The sequence below is a fragment of the Eleginops maclovinus genome, chromosome 18 (genome assembly GCF_036324505.1).
Source record: "Eleginops maclovinus isolate JMC-PN-2008 ecotype Puerto Natales chromosome 18, JC_Emac_rtc_rv5, whole genome shotgun sequence".
NCBI lineage: Eukaryota > Metazoa > Chordata > Actinopteri > Perciformes > Eleginopidae > Eleginops > Eleginops maclovinus.
Window position 1 is genome coordinate 27,469,959 of NC_086366.1, and position 16,046 is coordinate 27,486,004.

Sequence of the window (16,046 nt, forward strand, 5' to 3'; positions counted from 1 at the left end):
GGGAGTGAAGCAGCATTTACCGGTGTCAAGCTAGACAGCACGGGAGCATGCTGCTTCCGGTTAGGATAAACAAAATTGAATGATGAAGGAAACTTTTAAAAGTTTCTCAGAGTATTTCCAAATCATTAAAATTTTGTCAGAGTCAATATGTTTAGTGTCTTCCTTGTTTTTGGTCTCCCATAAAACAGTGTTTGTCATAGTGGGGTTCAAATTCAATTGTTTAAGTTGATGATTTTTGGCTTAACGATTGCTATTTTAATCCAAAAGTGTTGATTAACTATTATTACACTATTATATCAAAATATTCTGAACGTTAAAATGATACATGTTGTAATTGAACTAAGGTCAATTAGATTGTTTTTATTTATATTCTTATTAGAGATGGTCCAAGTTCTAGTTGAAACACATGCATTCAAGTAATATTTGTGTCTTGAAAGGGGGCTCTGGCCCTCAGCTTGGGCCCTAAGATTGTCATTGCCATAACTACACACTGTAGCTACTGTGCACAAGATAATAAAACCCGTTGAATCCTTGGCACACATGTAACGCCTTTACTATGGAAACGCAATCCTTCGCTTTCCGGTAACACTGCGCATCATGTACGGCAGCTTGACGCAGCTTTGAGAAGTTGGGAGGACCATGGAGGGTAGAGCGAGAAATGCCCAGAATTCACTGCGATAGAGACACATTAAAACCATTTCAAAATGGTTTTGGTTTTTGCTCCTCAAACGTTTACAAAATAGCTCAATAGCATCGCATAGCCTTACAGTCCTCAGTCCTCCTCAAACACGAGTGTCCTAACGTAGGTGTGAACAAACGCATCAAAACTGCATCTCGGGATTTCATTTTTTTTCCAAATTGCTTGATGAAACGGTCTCTTCTGTATCAGATCAGCACAACTGCATGCTGCGTAGATAGTCTTGCTGCCCAGGAGCATGCTGCCTTTACGGACTGTTGGAAATAGTTGGAGGGTGATTTTACACACAGTTAAGTACACAATGTGCTTGCAGTTAACATATTTCTTGTCTTAAGAGCTCTGTTTTAATAAGACTGTCACTTGAAAAAAATGACTTAAATAAGTTAGCATTTTTTGATTGCTTGGGGATACTCTCCTTTGCTCTTTTAGAGTAAAACATAACAGTTCCATCCCTGTTTATTAGATAGCTGCTTTCAATAATGGACTTGTAAAGGCATATGCGAATAAGGGATATTTATGTTAATTATGGCAGTCCTCTAAGAGGAATCCATTCCACTGTGGCAATGCCTCATAAGCCTTATAACACACTGATTCATGCTATTCAGCTGCAAATAGAAAAATGCTCCCATGTTGAGGATCAAAGGTGTTCTCCTGTGAGACATTTGCTGCTTGCTTTGCTGCCTTCATTAATTATTTGGAGGCGAGGTAATAGCATACATATAACACATAACTTTTTTGCTTCTATAACTCATTTATACCTGATATTACATGTCAATAATCACCTTGTAAAGTCTTTTTGAACGGTGGTAAATATTTATACGGAATACTTTCTTATGTGTATACATGTATACTTGCTTTTTTCAGTGTGTATTTGAATTCTATACAGTTTAATTTTTTTTTTTTTAAAACAGCTCTGTTTTTCATGCAGTCGACACAAAGCTTTGTTCTTTTTTTCTAAAATGGTTTGTTCCTGATTTAGTTACTACCTGCATTAAAACATGTTATGTTTGGTAATGAAATATGAGTCTCAAACTAAAGTCATTATGTTCCATGGTCAGTGGTGCAATGCAAATAAACTACATATACGCAACGACCAAATTTGAGTACAATTTTCAGCTACTTGTTCTTAACTAGTAGTTCCAATTTCTGCTTCTTTATTCCTCTATTGCACTACACTGGATATAGACTATGTCAAGTCTTTAAAAGTAACCCTAACTTTACCAGCTGAACCATTGAAATGATGAACACATTATTGCAACTATTATTATAACTCTTTAATAGAATAGAATATTCTGAAATAGGCCATTCTGCTAAATTAGTATTTACTTTTGTACTTTACTTTTTGGATGGAGGACTGTCTTTGTAAGTATTGTTACAGCAGTATTGCTCTTTTTACTTAAGATCTGAAAACTTTTCCCTACACTGCTGATAGCTATTAACACAACTGTTGTAATGTAACTAAATGCATTTACTCAAGTGCTGCACTTATGTAGAACCACTGGGTACTTGTACTTCTTGAGTATTTTCACATTAAGATACTGTATACTTTTACTCCACTACATTTTGCAGGCAATTGTTGTCCTTTTTTACTCCACTACATTTATCTAACATATTTAGTTGCAAGTTACTTTGCAGATTGCATTTATTAATAAAAAAGTTTAAATTTCCACACATTATTATAAACTAGGTTAAGGTTAAGCTACACAGAAGTGTTAACAATGTTTCAAATAAGAACCAACTTTACCAAGTTCAAAAGTGAAGAGATGAACACATAAATTCACAAATAATTTTAATAAAATAATTTTTAAAATGCTTCAAATTGCCATTATGCATAACAAGTACTTTTACTTTGGTACATGAAGCATTATTTAGTGATAATACTTTTTTACTTTCACTAAAGTACAATAATATATTCCGGACCTTTACATGTTACTGAGTATTTTTACACTGCGAAGTAGGCCTACTTCTTCCACCTCTGATAACACAATCTCAAAATTTGACTCCACGAAAACACAAACTCCCGAGCTCCATTTCAAGGCGGCATTGCAATTGTGAAATCAGAGTTGTGAATATGCACTTGAACGCATCTGTTTAAAGTGGACGGAAGGAGCACTCGGTCTTACAGGAAACACTCTCAGTAGAACTGCAGCTGCTGGATGTGGAGGTGCTGCCGTTGTTGAGGACTGCTGGAAACAGCTATAAGTTATCTGAGCTGCAGCTGACAGCTATGACACTTTAAGACACATACTGAGCGGGAGACTGTCCTTAACGTTCGGTAAGTTCCAGGTCATTATTTCGTTTAATATGGAATATAATAAAAATAACGTCAGTTTTCGTTCTTAGCTGGAGAGAAGCGGTGTGTGCGGAGGTGAAGTGAGGTCAGCCTGTCTGACAGCGAGTCCCATTAGCTGCTTTACATCTGACTGGCTTCCACAACAAGGACTCCGTCAGTAGTGGAAAGCAACTAAGTACTTTTAATCGTAACACTGCTAAAGTACAATTTTGAGGGACTTGTACTTTACTTGAGTATTTAAATGTGTTGCTACTCTGTACTATAACTCTATTCTTCAGAGGAAAATGGTGTACTTTTAATCCATTTCATTTATTTACACTAATGTCTGACTTCCGAAATATAATCAGCCCTTAAATCAGACTTTAGTTCACCTGGAGTAAATCCAGCAGCTACCCTGCAGTATACAAAGCCATTCAAACTAGCTGCACCTTTACCAGCTCTGAGAACACTTTAATGATCAATAATTATAAAACATATCAGAGATATTATTCTGAAATGGACCAATCAAACAATGACTACTTTTACTGTCGCTACTTTAAGTACATTTATGCTAATACTTTGTGTAACAGAGTATTCCCTCCTGTGGTATTTCTGCTTTTACTTGAGTACAAGATAAGAGTACTTCTTCCATTTTTCGTCAGCTAAAATACATGATCTTTATTTTTATGATCTATAAAATGTTATTGGATATCCAGAAACCCTCCTGAGTCTAGCTGAACAAACGAACCTTATGTTGTGGCAACCGGTTTATAAATCGGCATGTCTCACCACTTGAACCTCTGACAGTCCTACAAGTAAACAGCTATTGATCCCACACTGTGTGTGTACCGTTATGTGATGATGACCAACATGGTTTAAGAGACTCAGACAGTAGGAACTACCAGCAGCCGATAACACCTACAGATCACCACTGTTAGTGAAGAGAGCTGAGTTTACGTCAGGTGAGATTCACGGACCGTTGGGAACCGCAGCTGTGGGTTTCAGTGGGTGTAAGAAAGAAACTAAAAATAAAAAGCGGTTATTAAATAGATAACAAAAGAAATATGTACGAATTGTCACTGACTTTAAATAGGAAAAATAATAAAAAGAAAGGTTTATGTCCACTGAAAATATGTTTTCAATGACAATCACTGATTCTTGAAATTAGGGAGAAAACATGTCTCCCGTCTAAATGTTGCAATTTTCCTTAAAAATCAATAAAATATTTCATTTAAAAAGGCTTTAAACGTTGGATATGAAAGATCTGTGAGTGTTTACACACTTAGTTTTGTATGTATTTATATTATTTCATAATAATTCATAAAATACCGGCACTGTACAATGAAAGTCCATGCAAATGAACTTGTCCTCCGTTAGAGGTCACAGTATCAAACTGCAAAAATAAGTGTTAAAAAATGGCAAAAATGCACAAAAATGTATTTGAAGTTAATTGGAAGGCTTAATAAGAGATCACAATATGCTTAAAGTGAACATTGCATTATTTTATCCATTAACAACAGCCTTTCAAAGTAGTGTCCTCACTTCATGTCAACTCCATCAGACTTTTTTCAAATTTGAAATAAATCAGGCATATCTTGCTCAGCTATAACCCTGAGGACCCCCTTTTTGACTTCTTTCTCTTGATGGATGCAGCAATACACCACATGGTCTCGTAAGTTTAACATTTTTGTTAAATATTCAGAAAACAAGTTGAAATCCCTGTGGTCACAGCTTTTATGTGTCAACACTGTCTTCAAATTAGGGACTATTTCAATCAAGAATTTTGAAATAGAAGTTAGTATTTTTGTTTAGTTTGTAGTGGCAGTCGGCAACTGAGGGAAATCAAAATGGCTACCATGTACTAGACATGATTAGATTGAAAAAACATGTAGTTTGGTCAACTCCATCAGGCGTCAACTCCTTCAGATATTGTGTCTGACGGTGTTGACATGTAAGCTGACGGAGTTGAAAAGTGCTCTAAATACTCAAGTTATTCAAATAATCCTTATACTAAAGTAATGCAAAATAACTGCATAACTTGATTATGATCTAATAACTACATGTTAATTGACTGAAAATATCTTAAATGCCAAATTGCAGCTAAAATGCATGCTTTTATCTGAACCGTAGGCAAACATGGCTAAAAAATCAGTTGAAGATCAAAGGAAAAGAAACAGAGAATACCAGAGAAAAAGGAGAGAAAGGTTAAACAGCAACCCAGAGAGCAGAAGGGAGAATTTAGAAAAGGAGAGAGAAAGGTGGAAAGAGAGGGTCCTAAAGAAAACTGTCAAACAAGTAGGACAATTAGGACCAAGAGAAAAGCGTCATCGCAGAAAATATTGGAGGAAAGCACAGAGAAAGTCTAGGAGGTCCAGAGCTATGCAGGAAATAGATACCCCACCAGATAGTCCAGAGCAGAATGAGGAGCCAACTACCAGCAGGCATACTGTTGCAGCCATGAGGGAGAGGAGAAAAACCAGAAAACGGCACTCGAGGGAGGTGAAAGCATTGAAAGAAAAGATTGGGAAATTGACAAAAGAGAGAAACAGGCTAAAAAAACAGAAATGGCGGATAAAGAAAAAGGCTCAAATTGACAAATCAAATGACAAACGAAGTGATAAATTGATAGTAGATTCTCCACGAACAGCAACAGACAGGATGACAGCAGGAAGCCAACTTAGGAACCCTAACATTAGGAAATCTCTTCTTTTCCACAATGTTCTCTGCCGAGAGCTGAAAATGAATAAAACAACGCCTGTGGCACGGAGACGTGCCATTGGTAAATCTGGTCACCCACAACTGCCATTATCAGGCAAGGTTTTAAAGAAGTATCGGCTTCTTCATAGGGTTCGCCAGTTTGGTGTTAGCTACAAGTTAATGAATGACAAAAAACAGACAACAAAGAAGGCGGCAACATATCTCCAACGTATCAGCCATACTGTTAAGGAGTTCATTGTAAACTCATCTCGCATGACAACTGATAAGACAGACACCATCACAAGGAACAAGATGAAACATCAACGGATGATTTTAACAGACTCAATGCTGAACCTCCATAGTGACTTTCTCAAGAAGAACCCGAGCGTGAAGCTGAGTTACTCCTCCTTCTGTGCTCTGCGGCCCTACTATGTTACAGCACCGAAGGCATCTGACAGAAGTACTTGTCTGTGTCGTCATCATGAAAATGCAGACTTGATGCTTCAGGTTCTAAGGTGATCGGGTGTACTAAAATCAACCAAACTGGAGGATAGTTTTCACTTAGTTTGTTGCACTCCAGCAAATGTGGTGTAAATACGTGTCTTTAGCATTTTCTGTCTTAAAAATACTTGTTTTCATTATCTTTATATTTTTGACCTTCTTTCACAACTTATTCTTTTAGATTGTTTATGTTCGCTCCACCAAACATCAAATCTAATTCCTTGTATGAGTAAACGTACCTGCCAATAAACTGGATTCTGATTCTGATATAGAAAGCAGGGACAGAACATTGGGGTCAGCCCCCCGGTTCATTAGACTGGTACTCTGTGTGTGGGGGTCTACTGCACCCTGCTGGTCTCTATGGCAGGGAACCCCTCCCACTGATGACTGGAGGCTCTGGTGAAAGAGGAACATGTGATATCCTTAAGAGACCAGGAAATGATTGACACACGGATCATGTTAAAATCAATAGGCACACAATGACTCTAAATAATAATGATCAGGCCACCAAACGCAGATTCAAACTAAAGTATGTGTCATTGCTGCAGGTAACAGAGCAGCGCTGAGATGGCCATCGCACACGTGGCTACGGAGTACGTGTTCAGCGATTTCCTGCTGAAGGACCCGAACCAGGCTCGATACCGCAGCGTCCGCACGGAGCTGGCGGTGGACAAGATGGTGACGTGTGTGGCCGTGGGCCTGCCCCTCCTGCTCATCTCTCTGGCCTTTGCTCAGGAGGTCTCAGTGGGTGAGTGGACCGTCGGAGTCAGGACCGGAGTCTGTTCAAAGACCTGGTCCCTGTTTACACTTCAGGTTGATTCCAGGAAGGAGGCTACTAAAGGTTTACTCCTCTCTGAGTGGTGATCATGGTCGGCAGGATCAAAGCACACACACATCTGAAATGTGAGGCACAGAACACACCCATTCAACATGAAGAGCACAGGGAATCAGAGAGATCTCCATGTGAGCAGCCACAGATTGCCCCCCCATACTCAGGAACATTACATAGAAGAAGAAAAGCTTAATTTACATGTTTTGTCTATGAACTTGTTTTTGCTTGGCTGTGACCCCTGGGCTTCTTCACACCTTTAATACACACGTCTGGTGTCCTCCTGTTCTCCAGCATTGGACAGACAGAAGGGTTCCACTGTGACCATTGTTAGGCAAATGATCATACGGATGTTACCGGTTCTAATTATCATGTCTTTTGTCCCTTTGTTCCATTCCTGTTTGTCTGTACTGTGTTTCTGTGTATCCTTGCTGCTGGAATACATCGATACTGTTGAATGCTTCCCTATTGATTCAATAACACAACTCTGGTTTACTTGTATTTTGTATCTATATTTATTGAATTTTCACAGGGTAACACAATCAAGAAGGAGCATAATGGCAAATGTACCCCCTTTTTCCCCACTTAAATAAATAAATTGGGTCAAAGGAAAAAAAAGACAATAATAATGATAACAATATTAATAAATGAGTAAATAGATCCACCCAAAAATAAATGATATAAAGAAAATTACAAAGACAGTACTTATTTCTTTATTTGTTCATTTATTTCAAGAAGGTGATTAGGTTAGAACACATAAAAGGCTAATCTTAAATGTACATCTTAAAATCCAGACATCCTGCAGTGGCAAACCAATAAACAGCCTGACTCCTCATCTTTGAGAGTGCCGATTAAAATGTTGAACTAACATTACCAAAATAAACTGTGCTTCATTTCCTCGTTTCCTCCCGTCACTGGTTGCTGTGTCTCTGTTCTGCTCAGGTACTCAGATCAGCTGCTTCGCTCCCAATAACTTCTCCTGGAGGCAGGCTGCTTATGTGGACTCCTACTGCTGGGCGTCTGTGCACACACACACTGTACCTCTGTGGCTGCACAAGGTACACACACACACACACACACACACACACACAGCTTCAGCTGCTCACACTACTCCAATGGCGTGTTGAACATAAGTTTGATACTTAAAATATGTCTTCACACACTGTGAGCACACCTACAGCAGAGGCAGGTTAGGCAGCTGAACACACTCAGAGCAACATGAGTCATCAGGCCATGCAGTAAGTAGTATGTTACGCAGAGCTGCAGGGGTTAGTAGATCAGCAGGAAAATAAGAGCAAATTTATTTGATAATTGATCAAGAGTTAAGTATATTTTCATTACAAAATGTCAGTATGGCTGTTTTCAGTCTCCCATACACAGATATCCTGCTCTCCTTTTCTTTTATCAAAATAAACAGAATGGCTGATAGACATTATTCATTATTTTCTGACAGTGTATACACCAGTCTATTCATCTAGAAAATCATCAGCCAATAAAGGGATACTGAAACTATTGTGACTGCAGCTCTGAGGTCCTGCAGCACGCCCATAATACCAAGCTGAAGAAAGTTGATGTTGAACAGGGTCCACATGTTTTACCCGGTTAAATTGTGAGCATTTCATCAGCTTGCTTCCTGTTTTGTTCCTTGTTTTTAATACATCTAAAACAATAGGTTAAACTTCCTTTCTACACTGACTTCAGTTTTGTCCTTTCAGGGTGTGGTGGAGAACATTTATTTTGAGATGTTTTTAGCCTAGAGGAACACAGTGCAATATTAGGCGTGTCTCTACATTCCTAAATGAATCTTTATGTTGTTATACTCGCAGCACTGAAACTAAAACAAGCAACAACACACACACGCACCTGTTGTGTAGTGACACAGAGATCAGGGTCCACTGTGCAGCTTCTGTGCTGTCACTCAGAGCGTCCTCTTCTTTTATCGTCAATCAATACCAAAAAAGAATAGCATGCATTTCTGTTGTGGTGTTTATACCACGGGAACTGGACACACTCCAGCACAGGAAGCTGTTAATCTTGACTTCACATCCTGTAATTTAAAACCATGAATTATGATCAAAAGTCAACTCAGGTCTAATGTTTTTCTGTGTGTAAGTGAAAGAGAACTCGGGTTGTTTCTAAATTGGAATTAAAGACGGGTGACACCTAAAAAGCAAAACACAATTTAACATTTAAAACTATTTTAATATAGCGGTAACCAAACAAAGCCTTCTACCCAACATGTTTATTATAGTGATCTTCAAATGAAGGCCTCCATCCTGAGCAGGTTGCATCACATAGTGGTTCAGCTCTGACCTCTTCTCTGAGGAAGTGAGAGGACGTTCGTGTCCACTGAAGACGGAACCGAGACGCTGATGAAGACCTGAGCTGTGGTTTGGTCCTGTTCACTTTCAGACCTCTCATTTCCAAAAGTGTGATTTGTGTCCCGTCTCTTCCGTGCAGTTCTTCCCGTACATCCTGCTGCTGGTGGCGGTGCTCATGTATGTCCCGGCTCTCTTCTGGAGGTTCTCTGCGGCCCCCCTCCTGCAGTCAGACCTCAGCTTCATCATGGAGGAGCTGGACCGCTGCTACAACCGCGCCGTCACTCTGGCCAAACGCATGGCCACGTCGGGCCTTCTGGGCCCCGACAGGTAGAAAAACAGCTGGAGGAGGGTCAGAGGTCAGGCTGCTGCTGGCTCAGATACAGCATCACTGAAGACAAGTACAAGCAAAGTGAAGAACAGGAACAGAAAGAAAAATCCTGTTTTACACATAGCGTGATTTGCTTTATCTCCTGGTTAATGTTCCTGTGAGATTACTGATTTACTTCTCTGGTGTGGTTCACTTGTATGAAGGCAGTTTCACTTTGGACTGCTGACAGCCAGTGGAGAGGCAGAGTGTACGACCACAACATTTGATTTATTATTAATGAAACGCCACGCTTGTTTTAAAACTTTGAAAGGTTAAACCTCACTGCTTTATTCAAGCATTCAAATTACACTCCACAGTGAGGGTTAGGCTCAGGCTGGTTCAGGTGTTGATGGTTTCACAGACAGGGACTGAGCACCATCTTTTTGAAGATGCAATGTGTTGCAATATTTGGTACTTCTATATCTGCTGTTCTCTCCCCCCTGCGCAGCGACCCCACTGACGGGTGTTTTAACTACCCTCTGGTGGAGAAGTTTCTGATGACGAAGCGCTTCTCCCGCTCCATGCTGGTTTACTACCTGCTGTGCCGCGGTCTGACGCTGGTCACCCTGCTGTGTGCCTGTGTGTACCTGGGATACTACCTCCGCCTGGCCTCCGTCACCGATGAGTTTGGCTGTCAGCTGCGTGTGGGGCTGCTGGCCTCGGACCCGGGGGTCCCGGAGAGGGTGCAGTGTAAGCTGATTGCTGTGGGGGTCTTTTCTCTGCTCAGGTACATGTCTGTGCAGTCAGCTTATGAAGCAAGCGATTATTTTAATGATCTATTTTTATTTCAAATGTTCCCCATATAACTGCAGGCTGTTTCCCTCTCTCTGCCTCCAGCATGGTGAACTTGGTCCTGTTCATTGCGCTGGTTCCCGCAGTGATCTATGCTGGTTTCCGCCCCCTCTTCTGCAATGGACATGCACGCTTCCTGGAAACCTACCAATCACTGCCCACCGTGAGCGTCCTGCCCGCCCCCAGCAGCCGGTGGGACGACCTCTCTCTGTATCTGCTCTTCCTGGAGGAGAACATCAGCGAACTCAAGTCCTACAAATACATCAAGGTCTGCTTGTGTGTGTGTTTCCCTCTCCAGGAGCGCTGTCCTCCCATCATGCCACAATACATTGGTCCCGTTGTAGAGCTGTAAGATCAACAGTTACAGCTCATCGCACAACATGAAGATTTATTAGGGTCACATATCTCTGTTTATGAGGAGTAAACAGTGATCCGGGGGCTACTTCTGAGGCCGCCAGGTGTTCTGGAAACTGTAGCTCTGCTAATCTGAAGAGCTTGAACCTGAACACTTTGTGGGAGTCTGTAAACTCCAGTGAGTGTGCTAGCAGAGAGGTGTTAATAGTTTGCTTAAAGTACTGCCAGTGGTTGAAATATTGATCTTGTAATAATATGTAAAAGGTCGAAATAGCAAAGTCATCATAAACTATTGTTACAGATCTAATCGTAAGAAGATGAATTGTTGAAATAGCTACCATTAAATGATGTTACACATACACCTGTTCAAATCAGAAATCAAATGAATCTGTAATTGATGTTGTGTTTTTATGAACTCTTACTTTGTAAAATGTTTGAGTTCCCAGAAAAGCGCTTTATAAATAAGATGCATATTAGATAATGGTTGAAATATTAAGCTAAATGTTAGTGAAAAGTTGAAATGTCCAGATTAAATTTAAAGTAAGGTCAGTCCAAAAAGTAATAAATGGTTGGATGAGATTAGCTGAAAGTAAGGGATGAATGTTGGACGTAGCTCGGTACTGACAAACAGTCAGGACAGATTACAGGAAGACATCGATGAAGAGTGGAAATGTTAGTGAGGGATGGAAGGTCCAGCCGTTACTCCCTTAACAGACTAAACATGAGACCCTGTGCATGGAAGCATTACTGCTTCATGTTATTAAGTGTAAATAAGTTTGGTGTTAATGGATCTCTACCTGATGTGACAGGGCTGTGGGGGTCCTTATATGTGTGATCAGGTTGAGCACGTGCAACATGAGTAAACGTTAATATATGGATCGGTGTGTGTGCAGGTGTTGGAGCTGCTGAGGAGACGGGACGGATGCTCCGGAGAGGACTTCGATGCGATGGGGCTTCTGCAGACTCTCTACCTGGTGAAGATGGACACTGTGGATGGGAACAAGCAGGGGGGGGCTGCAACGAAACAGGATTCAGTAAGGACGGGAGTAGAGAACTCTGGCAGTAGCCCCTCAGCTGCCAACAGTTCCACCCATCCCAACTCCTCCGCAGACAACCACAGCAAGACGGCGACCGAGATGAAAGGTGAGCACACATGATTTCTGGAAAGTTCTTTTAAGTCACATCTACTCTATAATACATCTTGTGTTTTAGGTCATTTAAAATGTTTTGTTAATTTTAGTAAATTTGGAGGGAAGGTTTTAAAATGAGTTAGAGGTTTTACTTTCAGTGTTTCACTTTAAGCGGTCTGTACCATCAGAAATGATTCAGATTTTAGGAAACAGCAATGGACATTGTCTTATATTTTTGTTATGGTCTTTAGGAGAGTCACAGGCCTCATCACTTTCTTACACAGTTAGACGAAAAGGTTGATATCACAAAAAAACAACTCTCCACTGTCAGATTTGTGATTTCTACATTAATAGGATGCAGATTCTCTCAGGGTGGGACGGAGCAATGCTTGCTCTTTCTGTCCGTTCCCAGTATTTGAGCTAAGCTAAGCTAACTGGCCTTAAGGTAGAGACTAGTTCTGTACAGACTGTGAAGCGCTCTGGGAAGATTTCTCACCAACAGCCTAAATGATATTCAGTAACATGCAGTGATGTGTTTTCAGAGCTCACTCCTCTGCTGCCAGGAAACTGCGACGTGACGGGCAGAGGGGGGGACACCGTCCGCCAGCGAGCGCAGTGAGGCTGGGTGGAAATCATCTCATCTTCTACCTTGTTCAAACTAATGTTTATGTGCCTTTCTTTCAAAACCGATCAAAACAACAAGCAGAGATGTGTGTGTGTGTGTGTGTGTGTGTGTGTGTGTGTGTGTGTGTGTGTGTGTGTGTGTGTGTGTGTGTGTGTGTGTGTGTGTGTGTGTGTGTGTGTGTGTGTGTGTGTGTGTGTGTGTGTGTGTGTGTGTGTGTGTGTGTGTGTGTGTGTGTGTGTCCAAATTATTTTGGGTTTCAGGTTAAAGCACTACAGTACTATGATATACTGATCCACCCTATGAATTGTGGGAAATTATGCCTCAGGCTAATGAACTTAAGTTTGAATGCTGATCATTTCAAGAATGTTCTGCTCTAGCTGTTTAGAATAATGCTAGGATGTCATACATGATTTCATGTTATTTCCTGAATTCCTCTTTAATAGATGTGTAGGAGTATAGAAAGTGTCAAACACCGAAGGGAAATGTCAACCTTAAATTCAAACTGAGAGTACGACATTGTCTTAATTGCAGTCGTACAGTTCCCTTCAGAAGAGGGGATGTATTTATTTGCACTGTCATTGTGGGAGGATGTACTTTTGATTTATGATCACATTTCAAGACTCTAGTGATGTCTACCACAGATCAGCCGCAGCGCAGTGCTGTGGCGTTGTATCAGATGAAAGTTCTCAAAGTTTTGTTTCTTTGTATGCTTTATTCAAATGAGTTGTTTTACATGTCACGCCAACAGCGGTACAAACACAAACTGTTTAACGGGACATTTATAAAAAGAAATGCTTCAAATAGTTTGAACCTAATGTTTAAAAATAATTTCTTTAGGTACCAGCTAAAGTTCTATCCAGTGGGGTGCTTTATGTTGATCCATCGGAGTTTATTTATTCTATGTAGATGTTTGGATGTCTCAGCCTGGTCTTGAACATGTACGGCTTGTTTGGGAGTCTCAGGGACAGTCACATGGGATCAGTTTACTCTGTGAGCCTCTTCCACTGTCTGTATATATGAACTGCACTAAGTGGAACATTTTGAACATATCATTAGGAAGTTGCTGGGGTTATATCTCTTTATTGCGTGTTTTATAACTTTTTTCTGCTGTTTTTTTACGAGATAGCTTATTGGGGTCCCATTTCTGTGCCTTTGGTTCTCTTTTAGTGTAAAGTCTTGGGAAGATACTGACGCTTGTTGTGTGAGAAAACCTTTCCAGGGTTTGATTCCTGACAGGACTTCATGTTGGAAACTGCTGTAGTTCATGTTTGAGATACCATGAATGTTAACTATGACACTTGTAGGACTGTCTGCAGTCTGCGAAAAATAAATATGGTACATTTTACTGCTGACTGCTGTGATCACTGTGAGTGGGGAGCGGACCCTATGCAGCAGCGAGAGGAGGAGGGTCGTATTCAGTTTAGGATAACCTCCCAAATGTTTAGTGACTATATGATTCTAACAGACACATTCAGAACGTGATCAGGAGGACACACTTCACAATATGCTGGCAGGTTTTAACCTCAAGACATAACGTAAAAGTACTCAAAAGAAGTAGGAAGCCTTTCCCTTGCCTTATTATACTGAAATATAATGTTAGATAATTTATTTTGATGCATTAACATTTAATTGTCACAGCTGGTCAAGGTTAAATTCATTTGAATAGTTTTATAGTTTAAAACTGCATTACTATAAGCAAATCATTGCTTCGTAAATGTTAAACCTAGAACTTAAAAGTAAAATATTCCCTCTGAAATGTGGGGGAGAACCAATATGAAGTGGCAGAAATTGCAATTCTAACAGAATGTTGTAAAGGGCTGAGTGCAGACTCATTATAAACCTGCTGCAGCCTGATGAGAACTACAGGGGGCCCTCCGTCAGACAGTAGATGGGGCCCCTCTCCATGTCCTCAGCGCCCTGCTGTCCGGTGGGTGTGGATGATTTAACTAATATTAAACCAATTCCACACACAACAAAATGATTTACAACTAGGGTGACCAGGTGTCCTTCTTTGTGTGGACTGCACAGCATTTTTCAGATCATTTGTCCCACACAGTGGCGTCGTCTGGCCTGGCTGGAGACCCGGTTGTTTTAGAAATAGCCCCGGATTTCAAGTTAGAAAATGTTTCACAACATAAAGAGTTGTTGTTAGCATCTGGAGCTAGCTGCGCTAACGGATATAAAAAGCTGTTTCTACAACAAGGTGGAGGAGATTTCTCTCCTGTCAGACTGAGAGACTGATAACTACAGCTCAGGTGATGTAAAGGACTCTCTGGTTGTTTGGATAGTTAACTTTCGTCTAAGTTATCTCAGTGGCTCTCAAACGGTTGGTCGCTAACTAGGTATAAGATAAGAAAAATAGCAAAAGTTGGTTACTGCTGCTTCACTGGCCAAAAGATCACATGAAAGGGAAAGCTAGTACTACGCAAAATATTGGATTGCATTCTAAAGTATTCATTTTCTCCACGTGGAGATACATATTCTGATGAACAGAGGTTTGAGACTAATAGGGGTACATTTTCTTGAGAAATAGTCTGTAATTCGGAATGCAGAGTTAAAAGACACTTTGGGCATATAGGGATTACAAATTTAGTTTAACTAATAAGCAATCTAACTGGGAGCAAAACATGTGGGGCCTTGGATCACTCATTGTAAATGGGGCAAATAATTGGCAACCGGCATCTGATTTTGGGAGAAGGGGTCACTCCACCCACCCTTCAGATGTTTTGCAAAAAACCGTCAAGGCACCTTTCTAAGTGAAGCATGCACAACACCGATTTATGAGTTACAAAGACAAGTGCCGCTATCTTCCAGTAGACATTCACTAAACTAGTGATGACTTTAAATTAAAAGATGTTATTCCCAAATTGTGGGTTGATCTCAAATATGGTATTTATTAAAACATACCTTCCAACATAGTGTCATGATCAGGGCCGGTTCTTCCTACAGGCCATCAAGGCGACCGCCTAGGGCGCCAAATTGGCGGGGGGGGGGGGACGGCGCCCTTAAGCACACATCTTTGTTTTAACAACATTGATTAACACTTTTTTTTTTTTTTTAAAGCATGGGATATAAAACCCTCATTGAATTAAATGAACATGCCCCAACCCATATTTCGAATGAAAATGTAATATAATATTAAATAAAATATACGTGCATGGGGGGGGGGGCGCAAAATCTCAATATCGCCTAGGGCAGCCAATGGGCTAGAACCGGCCCTGGTCATGATCCTTGTTTTCTGTCTGTTTCCTGTTTTATTTTGAAATGTTTTCCCTCTGTTGTGTCATGTGTAGTTGTACTTCCTGTCTTTTGGTTTCCCTTGTGTCTGATTGTTTCATTGTTGTCACCTGTTGCCCTCTGTTTCTGCCTCCCCTCCCCAGTTGTGGCTTGTGTTGTGATTAGTGTCTTTGTATTTAGTCCTGCTTTCCCTTGTGTTCTCTGTCAGTTTGTTATCGTCTTGT

General features: G+C 40.5%; 1 protein-coding gene across 1 annotated transcript; it reads left to right on the forward strand.

Annotated features, from left to right (window-relative positions):
• The first annotated feature begins 2,835 nt into the window (after nucleotides 1-2,835).
• LOC134880090 (pannexin-1-like) lies at nucleotides 2,836-13,930 on the forward strand. The gene is made up of 8 exons (XM_063906801.1): nucleotides 2,836-2,972; nucleotides 6,716-6,915; nucleotides 7,939-8,054; nucleotides 9,457-9,644; nucleotides 10,133-10,411; nucleotides 10,522-10,744; nucleotides 11,724-11,973; nucleotides 12,503-13,930. Exons 2-8 carry the CDS (start codon nucleotides 6,735-6,737, stop codon nucleotides 12,577-12,579), a joined length of 1,314 nt encoding a protein of 437 aa, XP_063762871.1. The 5' UTR covers nucleotides 2,836-2,972; nucleotides 6,716-6,734; the 3' UTR covers nucleotides 12,580-13,930.
• Nucleotides 13,931-16,046: the final 2,116 nt, after the last annotated feature.